We start from the raw sequence: 21,262 nt of genomic DNA on the forward strand, positions 1-21,262 counted from the left end.
GTATTTTTTCAAATGTTTTACCAATATTTTAGCTGCATGTAACATCTTGAACACTCAGAACAGCAAAACAAAATTTAGATTTCAGAAATAAATAGCCTTTAGTCATCGACGAATAGCCGATGATTTCAAGAGTTGTTTCCGTTAAAGGATGATTCCTTTTTTTTTGTGCAATACTTGCTCTTTCGGAGGCTCGAGGGTAATTTCAGCAAAATTTTTATCATTTTTGTTTTCATTACAAATTTTATTTATTACACTATTAGTTATAACTTTATGAATTGGCTCAAAAATCAACCCAAAAAATCGAATGATTTTGGCCTCAGATTTATTTTTCAAATGTTTATATCACTGTAAAAGCTCCAAATTGTCTCCCTTTAGTGCAATAATGACATTTTGTTTTGGCATTAGAATTAAAATGTCTTTTTCAACTCATCGGTGACCTATAGATATTTTTCAAATATGCTTTACGTAAACTAAACAGTTGTAAAATTAAATCGATTTCTGTAATTTAGTTCTTTTTTTATTTCGATATATATCTCTCTATTTCTCCTATTAGTTCAACTTAAAAAAAAAGTACCTTAACAAAAATGGTTGCTTCTTTCGAGGGCAGATTGTGAGCTTAAGTGAACGATAACCCCATGTGTTTATTTGATTTTTCTATTTAGTATATGATAAAAGTTCATCTATAGAAAAACAAGCAAAATCCTACATGTATATTTAAAAAATAATGGATTAATACCCTCCAGTCCCCTTAACGACAAAAAAAAATAAATAGAACATTACGTTTAAGTATCACCTACAGTATTTTACAACCTCAATTGGTGATACATTATATGTATTTCTGCTGTTGTTTTATATAAGTTATTGTCCTGAATAAACATCTTTATGCGTTTTTGCGTTTTTGCGTTTCAGTTTTTATTGTGAAATTTCTTCAATCAGCCAAGACAAACTTTAAATTTCGCCTTAACGATGTTTTCGCGAGAAATCCATGTATTATTATCGAATTACTACATTTAATCATTGTCTAGTGCCCTAAAATGAGATTTTCCGAGACGCTGGGTTTGAAATGGGATACCCTATTTAATTTAAACAATATTTGCAATCTTTTCAAAAAGATGCAGATGGGAATTTTCGTTCCTTATGAAAGTGTTCGCAAGGAGTTAAATTATAAACTCCTTATAGGATTATCAAAAAGCAACTATTAAGGACCCCCTTGGAATAAAGATCTTCCAAGACAACGTGTTCGAGAGTTTGAGTTTAATACATGACTTTTTAAAACTTAATGGACGGAGCAGGATTATCTTACTCTTCCAGTTAACCATACATCATCACAGTTGCATTGGTTCTTGTTGCTCAGATTTTAAATTTCAATGATTTCGTCAGAGACCACAATTGTCGTCCCTTGATTTTCGTTATTAGTCCCTAGTGATAACAGTGGGTTACTTGCCAATAATTTTTATACCCCTTCCAAATTTATTTCTCCTTGTTTAATGCCTCACATTGTAAGTAGGGGGGGGGGGGGGAAATTACACTGTAAAAAAAATTGGGTCCAGAATTTTACAGGAAAGTAGTGATTTGGTCCAGCTGAAAAAGGTTAAAAATTAGCACTCCGGAAGCTGTCAAAAGATTTCAAGACACCCTAAACACAAAATTGTCCATATTTTGAGTTAGACGCGATGAAGTTTTCTATAATTTTGATATAATTTGTCCCAAAATTAGTACAACACACTGTAAAAGTTTCATTGAGAAAGCGCAGGTGGGTTTTTTAAATTTTCATTTATGTTCTAAAAGAAATGCACTACGAATTAATTGTGTTCTCGGACCATTTGTTTTGTGGACTGTTGTGTATCTTGTTGTTTTTCATTCAGCTGCGGCTTTGTTGGTTTGTTCAACCCTTTTTAGTGTGATTATCCTTTGGTACACTTTGCCTCTCTCTTATATATGATATCGCAATAATTATATATATGTAAGCGTTCATATACATTTATATGGATACAATATTGAATTAAAATAGATATGATAATTAGATGAGTGAAAAAAAGAAAATGAAGTAATAATTGTACGTGTGAGGAGTTGGCATTCTTATAAAAAAGAAGATGTGGTATTATTGCAAATGAGACAACTATCCACAAAAGACCAAAATGACACAGACATTAACAGCATTAGGTCACCGTACGGCCTTCAACAATGAGGAAAGCCCATACAGCATAGTCAGCTATAAAAGGCCCCGATAAGACAATGTAAAACAATTCAAACGAGAAAACTAACGGCCTTATTTATGTCAAAAAAATAAATGAAAAAACAAATATGTAACACATAAACAAACGACAACCACTGAATATACAGGCTCCTGACTTGGTACAGGCACATACATAAATAATGTGGCGAGGCTAAAGTCTTTTACACTAGAAATATTTTAGATCTTGTTATATAGACTAATTCTTATTCATTCTGGTCGTAAGTTAGTCTGTCATCCTCAAACATGTGAGCAATGGTGTACGTACACCAATTTGTAGAATACATGGGATATTCAAAGACTTAAACGAACGTTAAGTCTCAGAGGCATGACTTTTTATTAGTTGTTAGTGGCTTTGAAATAGCTGTCAGATAACTGCGAGTACTCTCAGATCTGTTCATTGTGACTTTTTGTGTCGGGATGTATAAGTATCCGGCCATGTCCACTTGTATTTGTGTCTATCTGATTAGGTAAGCCTTTTTCAACTGATTTTTATAGTTCGTTCTTATGTTGTACTGTTATACCACTGTCCCAGGTTAGGGGGAGGGTTGGGATCCCGCTAATATGTTTAACTCCGGCACATTATTTAAATCTGTGCCTGTCCCAAGTCAGGAGCCTGTAATTCAGTGGTTGTCGTTTGTTTATGTGTTACATATTTGTTTTTTGTTCATTTTTTTACTTAAATAAGGCCGTTAGTTTTCTCGTTTGAATTGTTTTACATTGTCTTATCGGGGCCTTTATAGCTGACTATGCGGTATGGGCTTTGCTCATTGTTGAAGGTCGTACGGTGACCTATAGTTGTTAATGTTTGTGTCATTTTGGTCTTTTGTGGATAGTTGTCTCATTGGCAATCATACCACATCTTCTTTTTTATATGCTCGAAACTTTAGAATAGTTTAGAAATTTATCAAATCAAATAATCCTTGAGTGATGGTTTCGTTATTGAAATTCTAAATTGATGTTTAACCGCGCTAAATATTATATATGATAATCATACGAATAAGTCAGGAACGGAGTTTCAATCTGTAATTCAATAGTTGTTGTTTGTTTCTGTATTTGTTTGTCGTATAGTGTTTTGTTAATCAATGGTTTTCTCGTTTGAATAGTTTTATCATTATGTTAAATGGTGTCGGCGTTTGCTACATGTGGAAGTGCACACATTTACGACATGTTATTGCTTAAACGCACAGTTTCTTCTTCCCGCTAATAATATATAGTCACCATTTGCACTTATATGCGAATGGCCGATTGACAGTCGCTCCAAAATATTTTGCAACATTTCAGTTAAAAAAAAACTTTTTTAAGTCTGGTAATATTTTCGTCATATTTCCAACAACTTTATTTTTCTTAAACATTACAAATATTACAAATATAACAAACAAACAAACTTCATTTTTGGAACACTATCACAAAGTTTACGTAATACATGTGTAGCTATTTATTTAGATAAACTGTATTAATCCATACATTTCGGAATTATTTAGCAACTATATCCAAAGGACGAGGAAGTTCGAGGTTATTCAAGTAATAAGATTAAGGAAACTTTGGTTAACACAACAGCATTTTCAACAAAGTAGTTTATTTTTGTTTGACAAACTCGAAAAGAGGGGGAAAAGTAATAAAATGGTTACTTAAGCATTTACTTAATTTCTATCACGAAATAAATGCGTTTAATATTTTAGATACAGATACAATATAGTGCATTCGTAAAAGTAAAACACTTTTTAATAGAAAATTTAAAAGAGATACATCAACAGTGTTTATTTTAGAATTGCTCAAGTCTGTAGGGCTTATTCCCGATTGTCCCACTTTTTTTTTTAAATTAAGAGCTCATATTGTCCCACATGAAAAGTTCTGACTGGTCCACATTATTTTATGGGGCGAAATGTGCTTATCCCTTGTTAGATTGTCTCTATGGTTTTGTTTCAGATATATAAGCCAAAATCTACATTTTATGCGATGCTCTTCTTTTAGACATTGCGGCCATCTTAATTATTGGGCGGGGTCATCGGATACTTTTTTGAAACTAAATACCCTAAGGATGATTTTGGCCATGTTTGCTTTAATTTTGCCAGTAGTTTCAGAAGAGAAGATTTTTGTAAAAATTAATGACGACGACGAATAATGAGAAAATGAGAAAAGCTCACTTAGTCCTATGGTCCAGGTGAGCTAAAAAGCAAAACGGACAAAAAGCAACGGACAAAAAGCAAAAGTGTCGGACAAAAAGCAAAATTATCGGACAAAAAGCAAAACGGACAAAAAGCAACGGACAAAAAGCAAAAGTATCGGACAAAAAGCAAAATTATCGGACAAAAAGCAAAACGGACAAAAAGCAACGGACAAAAAGCAAAAGTATCGGACAAAAAGCAAAATAATCGGACAAAAAGCAAAAGCGGACAAAAAGCAAATCGCGGACAAAAAGCACCGTATCAGTCGTATTTATAAAACCAAAATCAAATATGATCACAAGACAACAGTAGACAGTGTACTATTGGCTCCTGACTTTAAACACAAGAACTATATTTAAATAATGATTTGGGAGGAACATGAACAATGTTGACTGCTGTACCACTTTTTGACATTTTTACCTATTTGTTTACACACATCATTGTCCGTATAATGGATTTTAATGCGTTTGTCATACAAGTGAGAGGTTTAGCTAGCTATGAAACCAGGTTTAATACACCATTCTATACATAAGAAAATTCTGCAGTCTACCAAGTCAAGAATATGACAGTTGTTATACATTCGTTTGATGTGATTCAGCTTTTGATTAAGCCTTTGTTTTCCTCAATGTTCGGTATTTTAGCTATTTTACTTTTCTTTTTACAACACATTTTTCAAACATTAAGCCAAAAACAAAGGAAGAACACGAAATGTTTAAGGAAATACACAAAATCTTTAGGTGAAGGTAAGAGATAAAATATATTTAGGTTAAACATTGATCAACAGTTATATATATCTATATATCAACGCATAAAGTCTCCGGTGAAAAAATATAAATCTATGGAAATGTTGCATGTGTTATAAAGAAATTAGGATATTCGGAATAATTTGCAATATTAAGACAACTATCTATAAGAATATGAACTAATACAAGTCAAAGTACGACATTTTATAATGACCAAAAAAAACACGTTTATTTAAAGTTTGAAAATTTTGATAATGCTTTATCAAAATATGAATTAAAGTATGAAAGTGGATATATTTCCTATTCGTTAGTTATAAAACAGTTTTTAATAAAGCAGACTCGTACATATGTTTCTGTCTAGTGTTTAAACTTTAACATTTCACTATTACATATTTAATCTTTTAGAACTATCTAACTTGTTCGTACTTGGAACGGAGGTATCATATATTGTAGGATTAAAATTATCTAATTTTGGTGCAATTTAAATCACGTTTCCCCGGTATAAATTCTTTCGTCACAAAGATTTAATAAATCACACAAAATAATAAAATTAAAAAGCCAACAATGATAATGCGTTGTACCCCCTGTCATTTGATTGAATTTTATTTACCTAGGAATTAAACGGTGAAAGCTTGGTATTGAATGGTCAATACTTGTAGTCTCGACTTAAATCTTCAAACTAAACAAGGCTCTGTACCGTATTAGTCGGATTCTACCGTACATAGCAGATTATAGCTACTGTTACCCCCAGTCTATCACGTTTATCAAGAGTCATATTGATATTTTTCTTCAGGATGTGATAGTTTAACTTAGTTCACCAATCAAATGAAAAACTTTTTTTTTCAATATAAGAAATGAAAAAGATTAGATTTCTCATAAATATGAGTTAACGATGCGAGAAGAATGATTTGAAAGATAATTGGGGAAGTTTTATGTTCGAATCATATCTATTTAAGGAAAATTAAAGCATGACAACATTTAACGGTGAAAAATTATCTGATGGAGAACCGAACAACAGGTAACGCTTAAGACTGTCAACTTCCGAACAGACTTTTCATTATCGTGTTATGTTCCGAAACAAAACTTGTCATTCACTTTGATGGGGATTTAATTTCGAAATAGAACTATTTATTCCGATTTTACAGCGTACAATGGCGTAAGAGAAATATAATCGGACATAATTATATAATTATAATGCCTGAGAAAATATTTACGACTAGACCGTGGACTCAACATCCATTGTCTCCAGGAAAACTATACAGACAGCAGCGAGCAGATATTAAAACACCTGTCATTAATACATACGCCAAACAGGTAAGATTACTTATATCTGTTAGGAATGAGTATGTGTTTGTTTTTTTGTTTTTTTTATTTGTATAAATTTGTGTTTTGTACCCTGGTCCAGTGGGACAAACTACTGTACCAATACAACTACTTTTAAGGTACAGACTAACTAGAAATTTTACCATCTTTAAGTAGGATCCTGGTTGAGCTGTATGCTGGAAAGTCTGTATGGCTTCGCGGGATAACGATACGCTGGCACATCAGCTATTTATTAGACTGAGGCATAGTATACTTCATTTGTTGGGAGAGCGCCAAGCCTCTTTTACGTGTAAAAATTATTTCGACGATGCTTACAGTGTTTCTTAGCTAGCCTTTTCCAATAGGAAAATGGTAGACCATATAAAACATGGCTATATTCACAATAGAAATCTCATTTCTGAAACATTTCAGAACAGACTGACTATGCGATATGGGCTTTGCTTATTGTTGAAGACCCTACGGTGACATATAGTTGTTTTTATCTGTGTCATTTGATCTCTTGTGAAGAGTTGTCTCATTGGTAATCATACCGCATTTTTTTTAAATATTGTTTACTGTTTCTAGACCAAAACACTCATAAAATATTTGAGTTTGTATGTATTTTCGTTTTATTTTTTTTGTCGTGTTTATTTCTATTCCACTAATTGTGTGCATGTCCCCTTAGAATCATTTCTTACTTTTGAAGTTATATAAAACTTGTCGTGTACGGTTTACACTCATCTGACTGTGTTATCACATTACTTAAACCATACTGTCAAAGCAAAGTGTACCCTCTCTCTGTTCAAATTTTTTTATATTGAGGGGCAGCTAGTACAAACTACAGTTATTTTGGGAGAAAGGACGCTTCATTCATTGTAAAGTTGTAAGGACAAAGTCAAGAAAACACAAAACTAAGGAAAATAAGTTGAATCTTTCAAGAAAATGAACAAAAATTCTTAAATACTTAAGATGCGCATGAAATATGCTTGTTTTAATAGAGACTAATATCAATAAGTGAATCGATAAAATTGTCCTTTACACGTTCGTCCAAACAGATATCCTACGAGAAGTACATGCTTGTCTGGAACTGTAAGATAATCTTTAAATGGTAATCAATGATTGTGTACTAGGCCTCTAAATACAAGGATAGTCATAAAGTCACGAAAGCAAAAACCTAAAATATTAGACTAAAGAATGTCGATCTAGTCTGGGGATGGGGTTTTTTCAAGTTAGAAATGCGTAAATTTATGAAAGTTTTCCTATATCCGTTCTCTGGAAATTCTTCTACAAACATTTAATCATAGAAGGTCTTTTTTTATTTTTACGTAATTCACGTCTGAATTACGTAAAAATAAAAAATGAGACAATTATGCAACAGTCGAAATGACGTGTATTTAAGTAAGTATAGGCCACCTAATGGCCTTCAACAATGATGATTTTTTTTTCATGTGGAGTCATTGTTCAAAATACCACTTGAACGTTTAATTATCCAATACTTTAGACAAGGGTGCCTTTAGGACAATACAACAAGTAATTTCTAGATAATCTTTATAGAAACAAGCAATTCGTTATAAAAACAACAAAATATTAATATTCAACATGTTATTCTAAAATTAAAATTTCCTAGGATTAGGTAAGGAATAAAGTTTAATGCATTGACAATTTGATATGATAGCCAATGGCTAATATGTGTGACCAATCTAACGTTGAAAGTTTGGGTTTGCAGTGGATGTTATGCATTCATTTTAATTTGCTATCTTGATAAATGTTCATGTCAATGTTTTATCAGGACTTTAGCTTCAACATCATACTACTAGCTTATAATGTAGGTTGACGGTCATCATTGGAGATCGCGTTGTACGTTTAAATGTTCTTTTATCTTATAAACTTTTATAATTTCATTCTAAAATCTTTTTTTATAATTTACTTGAAAAAAACATATAAACCTAACTTATATTCGATTGGGAAGATGTACGATGACGCTCTAACTTCAAAATATTTCGAACAGAATACAATTCAACCGAAGGGGAACTTTCGCGAGTAGCATTTGACGAGAACCAAAATCTGCCAATGGTAAGTGATGGACGAATAAAGTTAAAGCCAGAGTTATAATTTGCGTTCGCTGTACATTTCCCAATCAAACAACTTCAGAAACACTAAAAGCAGAGTCTAAATGGAATGATAACATGTCAACTTATAAATCTGTTGATTTGTTTGTGTTGGTATGCTGCTGTCTCATTATTTTAAAATACCAAACAAATCATTTACCATCTATATAATTTTATCAGAAGATAAAGACCCTTGTTGATTGAAATTCATTTCATAAAGACCCAGTGTCATTTAAGCATTGAACTTAAATAAAAGGCATACGTCGTTCTATTTCTTGATAAATTCAACAAAGAGGTCATAACATTTAAAATGCAATAATGGCGTTCAAATCAAATTTAATATCTATGTATTTTAAATAACACATGAGCAAGTATTGAATATCAAATAAGTGAAAGCTGTGTTTATCATGATATATCATCAGTTTAAAGATCAATCTGAGAAGAAATTATTTACACGTTCATGCTTCGTAGGTTACCAGTATACATTATTTCAATTATCTGAAAAATGGCCATGGGAGTGAAAAGCCAACAAGACTCTCATATTTCACTTCTAGCTTAATAATATTAAAGTTACCAAGTTTACCGCACCAGATGGGTATTTCGAAAATAAATGTCTCTTCAGTGATGCTCGAGGCCAAATAATTTGAAAATGCATTTGGCATAATATAAAAAAAAATAAAAACTTTTTCTATAAACCAGAACGGAATGAAGTCTAAGGAGTTTGCCTTTTGGTAACATTCGTTGTAATCATGGTAATACAAAAGGAATCACAAAACTACTGGACAGTACATATAGCAAAATCACAAAAATACGGAACTCCAAGGAAAAATCAAAACGGAAAGTCCTTATAATCAAATGGAAAAATCAAAGGATAAAACACATCAAACGAATGGACAACAACTCTCATATTCCTGACTTGGTACAGGCATTTTCAAATGTACAAAATGGTGGATTGAACCTGGTTTTATAGCGCTTAACCTCTAACTTGTATGACAGTCGAATCAAATTCCATTATGTTTACAACAGATCGCATCATTCACCCATGCTGACTGCTCCGAGGAAAATGAAAGACATACAAAAGCATGTAAGAACAAACCTCACAAGGTCGAGATAATCATCGTGTCTTGATACAGGCTGAAAATACAGTAAACTGGAAAGTGAATAGACATGTAAAATAGAAAAAAATTATGTAATGAGTAGCCTCGTACAACAGCACGGGAACCAACGTGCCTCATCTCAATTTGCAATAGGAAGACCTGCAAGCAAACACTGTGGGTTAAAATATTTTTTACGATTACGTAGAGGGTATGGTTCTATCATAATCTTCATAGCTTTTTCTAGTAGATTATTGTAATAATTCATTTAAAGTTTATAACTATTTGCAATTAATTGAAAAGGGAGTACATTTAATTTACCTCTATGCAGGCAAAAGTTGATACAATCTTTATATTAAAATGCATTCCAATCTTCAAACTTGACTTGTGTCACCTGCATTATACTGTCTATATGAAACTGGGAATTCAATAATAGTACATGTTGTATATTTTAAGTTAATGTACTTGTACTCTTAATAAATAGCATGGGAACCCGAACTCGTATTAATTCTGATTTTACAAGAGACACTTAAAAGCAGTTAATGTAAATATTTAAATTTAATTTAAATCTCTTTATACCTACGTGTGAGTAATCAAACGACAAATTGACCAATATACATCTGTGTACCTGTTAGCTAAAAACACTTAATCTAACATCAGTATTTATATTTATGAATTAAAAAAAACGCCTTCTTTATGTTTAATTATTGATACAATGTTTCATGTTTTTGACAAAGTTTTAATTGTAAAACTGATTAACCAAAAATGTTAAAGTTGAGCTTAAAGTGGTTTTTTTTTATTTATATAATATACCGGCTTTTTTTCTTTGATAAGAAATATTTATATTTAATTGGTTGACATATTATGTCTGCATTTGTATTTTCCCCCTTAAAATTTTAATACATCTGTGTTAATTATATATTTATACATACACGTCTAGATGTGTGACAACTTTACGACAGACGTTCTCCAACGATAATACTATACTAATATTTTGTCTCTAAATAAGCCAAATATTGCTACATCTGTGAATTAAGTTTTTTTCTTTAATTGATCTAGAAATTAATTTTTGCACTTTCTCTATATATTCTATCATTTAATTTGTCAGTTAAAAGATCACAAAGGGCCACAAGTTTTTACCTAGGGAAAATGGGAGGAAACCCCTCAAAATCGGTATTATCAGCAAATCAGAAGTTTGAACTATTGACCTCCAGTGAAGACACCACTTCCCCTCCAACATACATGTATCTCCAATTGAAAGTTTCGTTTTAAAAACGATTACAATTAGAATTTATTTAAAGGACAATCTCTAATAAAGCCATGGAAACTCTAGATTTCATCTATAATGCACTTTCTGAAATTCTCTGAACAGACGGACAGACGCACGCACAAAGCAACAAACGAAATGGAAACCTACATTAAGAATACTGACGTTTGAAACCTTTTCAATGGATATGCAACAAAATATGTCTCACTGACTAGTAAAGATATATACGTGTAAAAGAAAATGCATATACATGTATCTATCATTTTACAATATCAATATGGTTCAAAACTTATTATTGATTTATACAATTGTATATGTGTGGTTTTGCTTAGTAAAAACTTAGTTTATTTTCCTAAGTTTAAAAAGTTAACGGGAAAAGACATTTTTTATTTATCTTACCAAAGTCGTGACAAATCTAACATATGTAATATCACATCAGTATTTCTGTAAACGTCAGTGAAAAGTCAAAAGATTATTTCACATTGACTTTACGAAATCTTGACACGTTACTGCGTTCTATAATATGAACCAAATTTGGGGGGGAAACAGTATATTTAATGAAATTGTTTTCTTCATTTCTATTTAAAATTTATTTATTTTCTATCATGAATTCTAATAATTTCCATAATTGGATGATTAATAGCACTATTAAAAGTTCTGATTTTCATCTTTATTATCTCACCCCACTTCGTGACATTTTGTTTTCATTCATTCAGAATAAATGTAAAAAAAAAAAGTCAATGCAAAGATTTAAAAATGAAATTGAAATGTTTTGTGTATTTAAATCATAACTGAAAGATCGTATTTCAGATCAGCTGTCACCTTACAAAAAAGAGCCTTTTTCTATAAATATATGTAATCAACACAGTAAATAAGATGTTTGTGCATAAGATAAATTCAAGGATTAACAAAGTCCTTTCTATAATATATATCTTTATTTCAATAAAGCCAATGCATTGCATCGGTACAGAGATAACAAATACAAACAATACATATTTGTAATTTGTACAAAACAAGTAAGAGAGGTTACGGTATAAGTTACAAGCCAGGAATACAAACAGAAGTATTTTTTTGTATAAAGGTGCGATGCTCGTCTGAGAGCGTGAATAGTCTCCATTGAATAATAAATTGTTTTAACGTCCAGTGGCAACTATTTCATGTATATTCAAATCAATCAATGATGTTGTAATATAACAATTAAACGTGAAATTAAGTTGATTTTTGAATTTATCCATTGGCTTAAATTCGTGTTATGCTTTATTCAAATTATCGATCTTTATTATCTATTATAGCTGAAATATCTTATATAATCTTTATAATGCTTGACAGAAATAATATTTGCGAATGAAAATAATTCTTATAACACTTTATAAAGTTCGTAAATTCGAAGCGCTTTTCTGAATTTACCATCAACAGAAACGATGATCCTTTAAGAATGTCAAGGCCATTCTTTTTAAAAACTTAACAGCTATCATATATTCAATATATAATATTGTTTTAGAATATGGTGAATATGGCGACTAGAATTAAAAACAGATCACTATCAAATAGCATAAATAATGCATGAATTTGGTTTTGGCTTCAAAATTTGCCATTTGACAGATAGTGATCGCCATCAGGGCTAGTTGACGTAAACATGCCTAAGTTTTTGTTGCTTTACTTGTCCACCGGTTTGTTTTGTTTTTCATCTTTATTTTGTCTGTTTTAAAATGATTGATGAAGTTTGGACATCCTAAACTGCTATTGCCTCTAATTCACTAATATATGGATGTATATAAAACTTTTAAAGAGGATTACTCTCTACTTGCTGGATGTTTACCGATGTTCAAATTTCGCAAATCCCCTTTAAATATACCCATGGCCACCATGAGAAAAGTCTGTGTGACTCGCCGGGACAATCCTGAACTAAAAAAAGAGCCACACTGATTGTGTGTCGAGAGCGTATGCGTCTCTTACTATCCTTGTATTACCCGCAATGCTGTCAAAGTGAAATATCGGTTTCGATTATTTAAACATCGTTTCTAGGTACCTTTTAAATTCAATTGACACATGCTTTGACTGATGACTACGGTTCTTGAACTTTTCAGATAAAAACACCAAAGTCAGAACATAGTGCGCAAAATGTGATTTAATGTGTTTGTATAAGTGATCAATAACACGAGAACTTGTGTTATTTTTAATTTTACAAGAGTCACTCAGACGCAATAAATGTAAATATTTAAATTTAATTTAAATCTTAATTTTTATTTTACTATCTTTTAAGTGTGAGTAATCGAATAAATAATTGAACAAATTGCCTTTCTGTGACAGACACTTAATTTTACTTAAATATTTTTATATCTCCGTAGATCGTTTGACAGTCTGTTATTGATACAATATTTAACTTTGTTCAGAAAAAAGTTCACATGCACTTCACAAGGTTTTTGATGATTTGAATGTTTGATATGTATATTCAATACGGACCATCCTTTCGTAGCTACCACGTTATTCACTTGTCTTGTTACTATATTTGCTCATGTTTTGTTGAAATTGAATGACCTAAGCTTTGACTAAAAGTTCCAAGTTAAAAAAAAAGGATACTTTAAGCATGATCAACATGATTTTCATTATTTTATAGGAATGAATACATCAATATTACAAAACCGACAATACATTTTAAAACCATATGGATTTCCTTTATCTGGATGTTAAAAAAACTTACCCGTTTTAATGCGGTGTGATGGTAACAATTCCTGTTGGTATGAACAGTATTTCGAATTCGTTTTTTATCACTTGCTAAAGACAATAACCATATAATACACTGTTGGTCAGTTGGTATGGACAATATCGCTGTAATTTCGTTTAAATCTTGGGGGACTTTTATAACTCACTACATACGGTACGAGTTTTTCTAATTGATGAAGGCCGTACGGTCACATAGGATTGAGTCGTGCGAGTCTTGTAGTGTTATCTGTCCACTTTTTGATAAAAATGGAAATAGCTCTATATTTGATATACAGGTGCAATGGTCTATGTATTTCAATATAAATCTATATTACGAAATTTCAGCATTCTATGAGGGTTTTTTCATAACTACTTACAAGAGCTTTTTGCTAGGTCCTTAGGTGGTGTGTTTTTTATGTACGATTTCTGCTCTATTTAATAGAAATAGAAATTTCTGAAGATATGGTATGATTTCCAACGAGACCACTTTCCGCCAAAGACTAAACGACGTTTAAGTTAACATCTATAGACCACCATACGCCCAACAATGAGTCGTTTAAGTTAACATCTATAGACCACCATACGCCCAACAATGAGTCGTTTAAGTTAACATCTATAGACCACCATACGCCCAACAATGAGTCGTTTAAGTTAACATCTATAGACCACCATACGCCCAACAATGAGTCGTTTAAGTTAACATCTATAGACCACCATACGCCCAACAATGAGTCGTTTAAGTTAACATCTATAGACCACCATACGCCCAACAATGAGTCGTTTAAGTTAACATCTATAGACCACCATACGCCCAACAATGAGTCGTTTAAGTTAACATCTATAGACCACCATACGCCCAACAATGAGTCGTTTAAGTTAACATCTATAGACCACCATACGCCCAACAATGAGTCGTTTAAGTTAACATCTATAGACCACCATACGCCCAACAATGAGTCGTTTAAGTTAACATCTATAGACCACCATACGCCCAACAATGAGTCGTTTAAGTTAACATCTATAGACCACCATACGCCCAACAATGAGTCGTTTAAGTTAACATCTATAGACCACCATACGCCCAACAATGAGTCGTTTAAGTTAACATCTATAGACCACCATACGCCCAACAATGAGTCGTTTAAGTTAACATCTATAGACCACCATACGCCCAACAATGAGACGTTTAAGTTAACATCTATAGACCACCATACGCCCAACAATGAGTCGTTTAAGTTAACATCTATAGACCACCATACGCCCAACAATGAGTCGTTTAAGTTAACATCTATAGACCACCATACGCCCAACAATGAGACGTTTAAGTTAACATCTATAGACCACCATACGCCCAACAATGAGTCGTTTAAGTTAACATCTATAGACCACCATACGCCCAACAATGAGTCGTTTAAGTTAACATCTATAGACCACCATACGCCCAACAATGAGTCGTTTAAGTTAACATCTATAGACCACCATACGCCCAACAATGAGTCGTTTAAGTTAACATCTATAGACCACCATACGCCCAACAATGAGACGTTTAAGTTAACATCTATAGACCACCATACGCCCAACAATGAGTCGTTTAAGTTAACATCTATAGACCACCATACGCCCAACAATGAGTCGTTTAAGTTAACATCTATAGACCACCATACGCCCAACAATGAGTCGTTTAAGTTAACATCTATAGACCACCATACGCCCAACAATGAGTCGTTTAAGTTAACATCTATAGACCACCATACGCCCAACAATGAGACGTTTAAGTTAACATCTATAGACCACCATACGCCCAACAATGAGCAAAACCAATACCGCCTTGTATGATATAATAACAAATGTAAAATTATTCAAACGAGAAATTCAACTTTACTCTATTTTTTCAAGTTGCAGTCGAAATTCGTGCACTTCATCCCAGTAGAATCACTTTGACAAACATACTTATTAGATTTATATTATTAATGTGGTCTCCTCTTGAATAGGCATGTAGTATTGACCACTAGATGTCAACCAAATACATTTATCAATTAATCAAATAATTACTTTTTTTGGCAAAAGCAAAGATGTTTTACGAAGATACTCGTCATAAAAAAAATTAAATATTGAAATACTAATTCGTGTGATGTCAATTTAACAAACTTGATGGGTTCATGCCATTTTCAGTTGATATTTGTTTTGTTTCTACTCGACACAGGCAGATATTTTCCCATTCATGATTTCTCACTAATATTTAGAATTTAATTATGTTCTGTGACTCACTTTTGTCCATTTTAGTGGGCGGGATTCTTAAAGAAAATCAAATGTAAATACTGCTATATCTACATTTGTATATGCAAACACGTCGGTATGTTTTAATCATTTTGTAGAAGTGTATCATGTATCATTATTTGTTTGTCCTATATGCAATATGAATATGATATTAGATATTTATTTTGATTTTCCAGTGAAGATCTTTAAAACAGGAAAAGCCGGTTAAGGAAAAAAAAAACACCAATGCAAATAAGGAAAAATATGTATATATGTCAGTTAACTGCTAGTAGTCTGTTGTTATTTATGTATTATTGTCATTTTGTTTATTTTCTTTTCCCATTCATGATTCAAAATATTAGAAGTAGAAACTGCTAGAAGAATGACAACTCTTGATAATCTGAAAGAGTGCCAAGAAAAAAGAAAGGACGAAATTAAACAAATAATCAGAAAAGTAACCGTGACGAAAAAACATTATAGAATCAACATTATTTTCTTTACAGACTCGGACTTCTCTTGAACTGAATTTTAATGTGCGTATTGTTATGCGTTTACTTTTCTACATTGGCTAGAGGTATAGGGGGAGGGTTGAGATCTCACAAACATGTTTAACCCCGCCGAATTTTTGCTCTTGTCCCAAGTCAGGAGCCTCTGGCCTTTGTTAGTCTTGTATTATTTTATTTTTAGTTTCTTGTGTACAATTTGGAGTTTAGTATGGCGTTCATTATCACTGAACTAGTATATATATTTGTTTAGGGGCCAGCTGAAGGACACCTCCGGGTGCGGGAACTTCTCGCTACATTGAAGACCTGTTCGTGACCTTCTGCTGTTGTTTTTTTTATGGTCGGGTTGTTGTCTCTTTGGCACATTCCCCATTTTCATTCTTAATTTTATATGATTATTATTTAATTTATCTATAAATTGGTTGAACAACAGTTTAAATTCACGTTGGATTTGAACAAAATTAAAGATGCACGTACACACTTTCTCATCAGTTAGAAAAGCAACAGAAAAGCTGTTTTCTCTCCGTTTTGTATCTAAATATCTTTCAAACTGACGGCTCTGTACCGAGAGGTATGTTTTTTGTTCTAAAATTTGCTTGCTTCTTTATTTGATTTTGATTCTATAATGTTTTTTCGTCACGGTTACTTTTCTGATTATTTGTTTAATTTCGTCCTTTCTTTTTCTTGGCACTGTTTCAGATTATCAAGAGTTGTCATTCTTCTAGCAGTTTCTACTTCTAAATACAAGAATGTTACAAAGATTTAATTCCTTTCCATTTATCTTTGATTTTCGTATTTATGTTTCATTTGGAGCTTTTATCTACTTATATGTCTCTGATTTGAAATTTGTAAACGCTAAATCTGAAATACAAATTTGGTATTGGTAAGAGCAAGTAACTATGATAATACAGTACTATAGATATTGAACTTTAAATTTACTTATCATTTGACAATGAAAAGCTTTATCTTTAAATTACATTATTTTCTTTACAGCTACAACGATGTGATCGACTTTACGAGAAAGTTGCAAAAGAATTTGGGAAAACAAGGGAAAGATTTCCAAGGATTCATGATAACAATGCTTTTTCGTACGATTTCCAGCAAAGGCCAATATTCACTAAGTCTGCACCTGGGACATTTCATTATGATGACCCAAATGCTATACAGAGACTAGAATGGTCACTGACAAATCAGTTCCTACAACAGCGCCACCACACGGAATATATGGATTATAGACGGCATCATCATGACTTTGCTGATGATAGTCGTTCAGTTTCGGAATATAGTGATCATTTTGAACTGGACCCGTTTCAGTTAAGTGACATTTTACACAGACGAGGTTTACGGAAGCCAGTAATGGTGCGATATGACAAAAATGGTGTTGAGATAAGAAAATCCAAAATAAAAATTCGTCCAAATAACGGCGCTCTTCCTACAAACCCATCTGCCAGAGAAAAAATTAAAGGTAGGGCAAGACTTGATTATGAGATGGCAAACATGCGAGCTGTTGCTTTTTGTGAAAGGCAAGCTCAACGAAAATTCCGAACTGCTTCAGCCATTACAAGAAATAGAGATGTCGAGCTCGTCGAGGAAGATTTCTTAGAACGAATAAACAATGAAAACAATAATAATGACAATGACGATACAGGCAGTGTCATTATGTCTATGGATAAGGAGGAACTATTTGAAAGGATTGATAAATGGATTGATGGTGTAAACGAGGCTCTTGGTCAGTCTTCTTATTCAACTTCAAAGGTTGATTTTCAAGACAAAACATAACAAAAATAAAATTTCAGACTTTTTCGCATATTACGATTCCTTATAAATATATATTTCCAGTCTCTTAATTTTGTCAAAAATTCAATGCTTGGAATTAACCGAAACATGCCAATATTGAATATGTTAAACAAGACGCCAGTTACTTTTGAATTACTCAGCTTTTGATATTCAATGGAAACATAATTTAACATACGATATAGGTTTTTGATGAATATTGAATGTGTAATTTTGGTTGTACTGACGATACGTCAAAACAAAACACTTTGTAACCATATATCAGGGATATTCGTTGAGTTTGAAATCTTATGGCGGCTAACTTGAAAAAAAACTACATTTTGAAATTTCAACTGGGGCAACTGGTTATATTGTTCGAAGCATCAACTACGTCTAACATTCCAAATTTGAACTTGTATATTATTATTTTAAATGATATTTGTTGATTTTGATATTTTGTGCATCTTGAAATTTCAAGTAAGGTCCTTAGATATAAGAAGATATGGTATTAGTGCCAATGAGAAACTCTCCCTCCATGTCACAATTTGTAAAAGAATAACCATTATAGGTCAAAGTACGGTCTTCAACACGGAGCCTTGGCTGACGCCGAACATTAATGAAGCTATAAAGGGCCCAAAAAACTGACTAGTTAATTACCAATCAAACTGGAAAACAAACGGTATGATATATACCAAAAACGAGAAACACTTATGAACCACGTCAACAAACGACAACTACTGAACAACAGGTTCCTGACTTTTGTCATTGCTTTTGACCTTATAAGTTTGATAGATTTTGATTTTGATATTTTATATTGGCTATCTTGAAAAAAAGCCGCCAAATTGAAATTTCAAGGTGGGTCCATATCGTATATTGTTTGAAACACAACAAGAACTACAACAGATCAAATTTGGTGCTTTTTTTCACCAAACCCACAATTTTGTTCACCGATCTGCCGGATAACATGGAAGGTTGTACATGAGAAGGTGCTTACATCATCTTTCTTCGTTTTATTGTTGGTAGTTGTCTCCTCCATGTCCTTGGCAAATCATAGCAACTTTTTACATCATTTTATAATCATTATCATATTAAAGCAATCATTTGAAAGCGAATTTTGTGTATAAAGTCCATACATATTTTGCTGACTTTGATTCAATGGTTATCGTTTGATTTTTTTATACTTATTTATGAAAACACCACAGTTTATCATTAATTTTTATTTCTTTTTGGCAGAATGATACATATGATTTTTTGTCGGATAGTACGAGTAGTTATGATGTTTGGCGGCATAATATCTACGATTTTTTGCATTCATGACTATCTATTGTGACAACTCAGTATTGTTTCTTTTAATTTTAAATTAGCAGAGTCATTCATGTATTGCGAAAGTTTACTAATTTTTAAGTTGGTAATTTTTTACTGCTGTACCCCTGTTTTTGGCTTTTTTACCTTTTATATCTGGTTGTTTTGTTCAAATATTGTTGTCGATATAATGGAATTTTATACTGAAATTGGGTGTCCTACTATACAGATCCAGCCCTACAGATATCACTATGCTGTAATTGCTTTAAAGCTCCGCCCACTGCCTGACTGAGTATTGTTTGAACCTGTGTGACCTCAGAATGTGTATACCAGTTACATTCCAATGACAATGGCAATTGTCGATTTCAAAACTTGAATGTGTATGATTGTGTTACAAAATCAACCATGTCAATTTCAGCATGCAGCCCATGTTTAGTGAATGTCAAGTCTGAAGCGTAGGACAACTCGTAGACTTCTGTTTCAAATTTGACAATGTTTTGTTATTTGTTTTTACTGTTGAAATCAGTTGTTATGTTAAAATAGATAATTATTCACCTTGAGCGATGTATTATTGTTGACTATTCGAGATTCTTTTTTTTGCGAACCCGTCTTCAGCGTAATGTGTGATTTTGATATTACTACGCGGGCCTCAAGGGATTACAAATCGAAAATAAATGCTAAATATGTTAATTTTTGTGTCTTTCAAAAAACAAACAATATACAGAATTAATTGCAGGATAAAGACAATAACTGTTTAGTGTCTTCAAATATCAGCTGTATTTGAACTCGACTCGAAACAGGTGTAGTAGCTCGCTAAAAGCTCGCATACACCTTGTTTCCTAGCCTCGTACAAATACAGCTGATATTCAACGACACTAAACAGTTATTGTCTATATATGTGACTGTGATACAAGTCATACAAGTGAGAGATTTAACTACATTATGTAGCTATAAATACAAGTTCAATTCATCATTATTTCTACATAAGAAAATACCGGTACTAAGTTAGGAATATGACAGTTGTTATCCATTCGTTAAATGTGTTTCGGCTTTTGATTTTGCCATTTAATTGTGGACTTTTCGTTTTGCATTTTCATCGGAGTTCGAAATTTAAGCTAATGTTTATGGTATATTAAAGTCGCTGATGAGTCTTTTGTCTGGCTACAAGATGACAAGCCTAATATTGTTGATGAGTTTATTACTTAATTGATATTGCACCATGTCTTATCAACCATAATCAATTTACATTTGTTTTACACAAGAGTAATATGACGGATGTATTTTTTAGAGCAGGACTCTTTTGGAGCAAAAGAGATCACTAACAATTTTGTTAAGTAAAATTGAGAATGGGAATGGGAAATGTGTCAAAGAGACAACAACCCGGCCATAGAACATACAACAGCAGAAGGTCACCAACAGGTCTCCAATGCAGCGAGAAATTCCCGCACCCGGAGGCGTCCTTCAGCTGGCCCTAAACAAATATATATACTAGTTCAGTGATAATGAACGCCATACTAAACTCCAAATTGTACACAAGAAACTAAAATTAAAATGAATACAAGACTAACAAAGGCCAGAGGCTCCTGACTTGGGACAGGCGCAAAAATGCGGCGGGGTTAAACATGTTTATGAGATCTCAAACCCCCCTATACCTCTAGCCAATTTTAGAAAAGTAAACGCATAACAATACGCACAATAAAATTCAGTTCAAGAGAAGTCCGAGTCTGATGTCAGAAGATGTAACCAAAGAAAATAAACAAAATGACAATAATACATAAATAACAACAGACTACTAGCAGTTAATTGACAT

General features: G+C 32.5%; 1 protein-coding gene across 1 annotated transcript; it reads left to right on the top strand.

The window, feature by feature from the left end:
- Positions 1–5,774: 5,774 nt before the first annotated feature.
- LOC143073424 (uncharacterized) lies at positions 5,775–18,184 on the top strand. The gene is made up of 2 exons (XM_076248966.1): positions 5,775–6,458; positions 17,371–18,184. Exons 1-2 carry the CDS (start codon positions 6,339–6,341, stop codon positions 18,154–18,156), a joined length of 906 nt encoding a protein of 301 aa, XP_076105081.1. The 5' UTR covers positions 5,775–6,338; the 3' UTR covers positions 18,157–18,184.
- The last annotated feature ends 3,078 nt before the right edge of the window (positions 18,185–21,262 follow it).

This window comes from Mytilus galloprovincialis, chromosome 4 (genome assembly GCF_965363235.1).
Source record: "Mytilus galloprovincialis chromosome 4, xbMytGall1.hap1.1, whole genome shotgun sequence".
In the NCBI taxonomy this organism is placed as follows: Eukaryota; Metazoa; Mollusca; class Bivalvia; order Mytilida; family Mytilidae; genus Mytilus; species Mytilus galloprovincialis.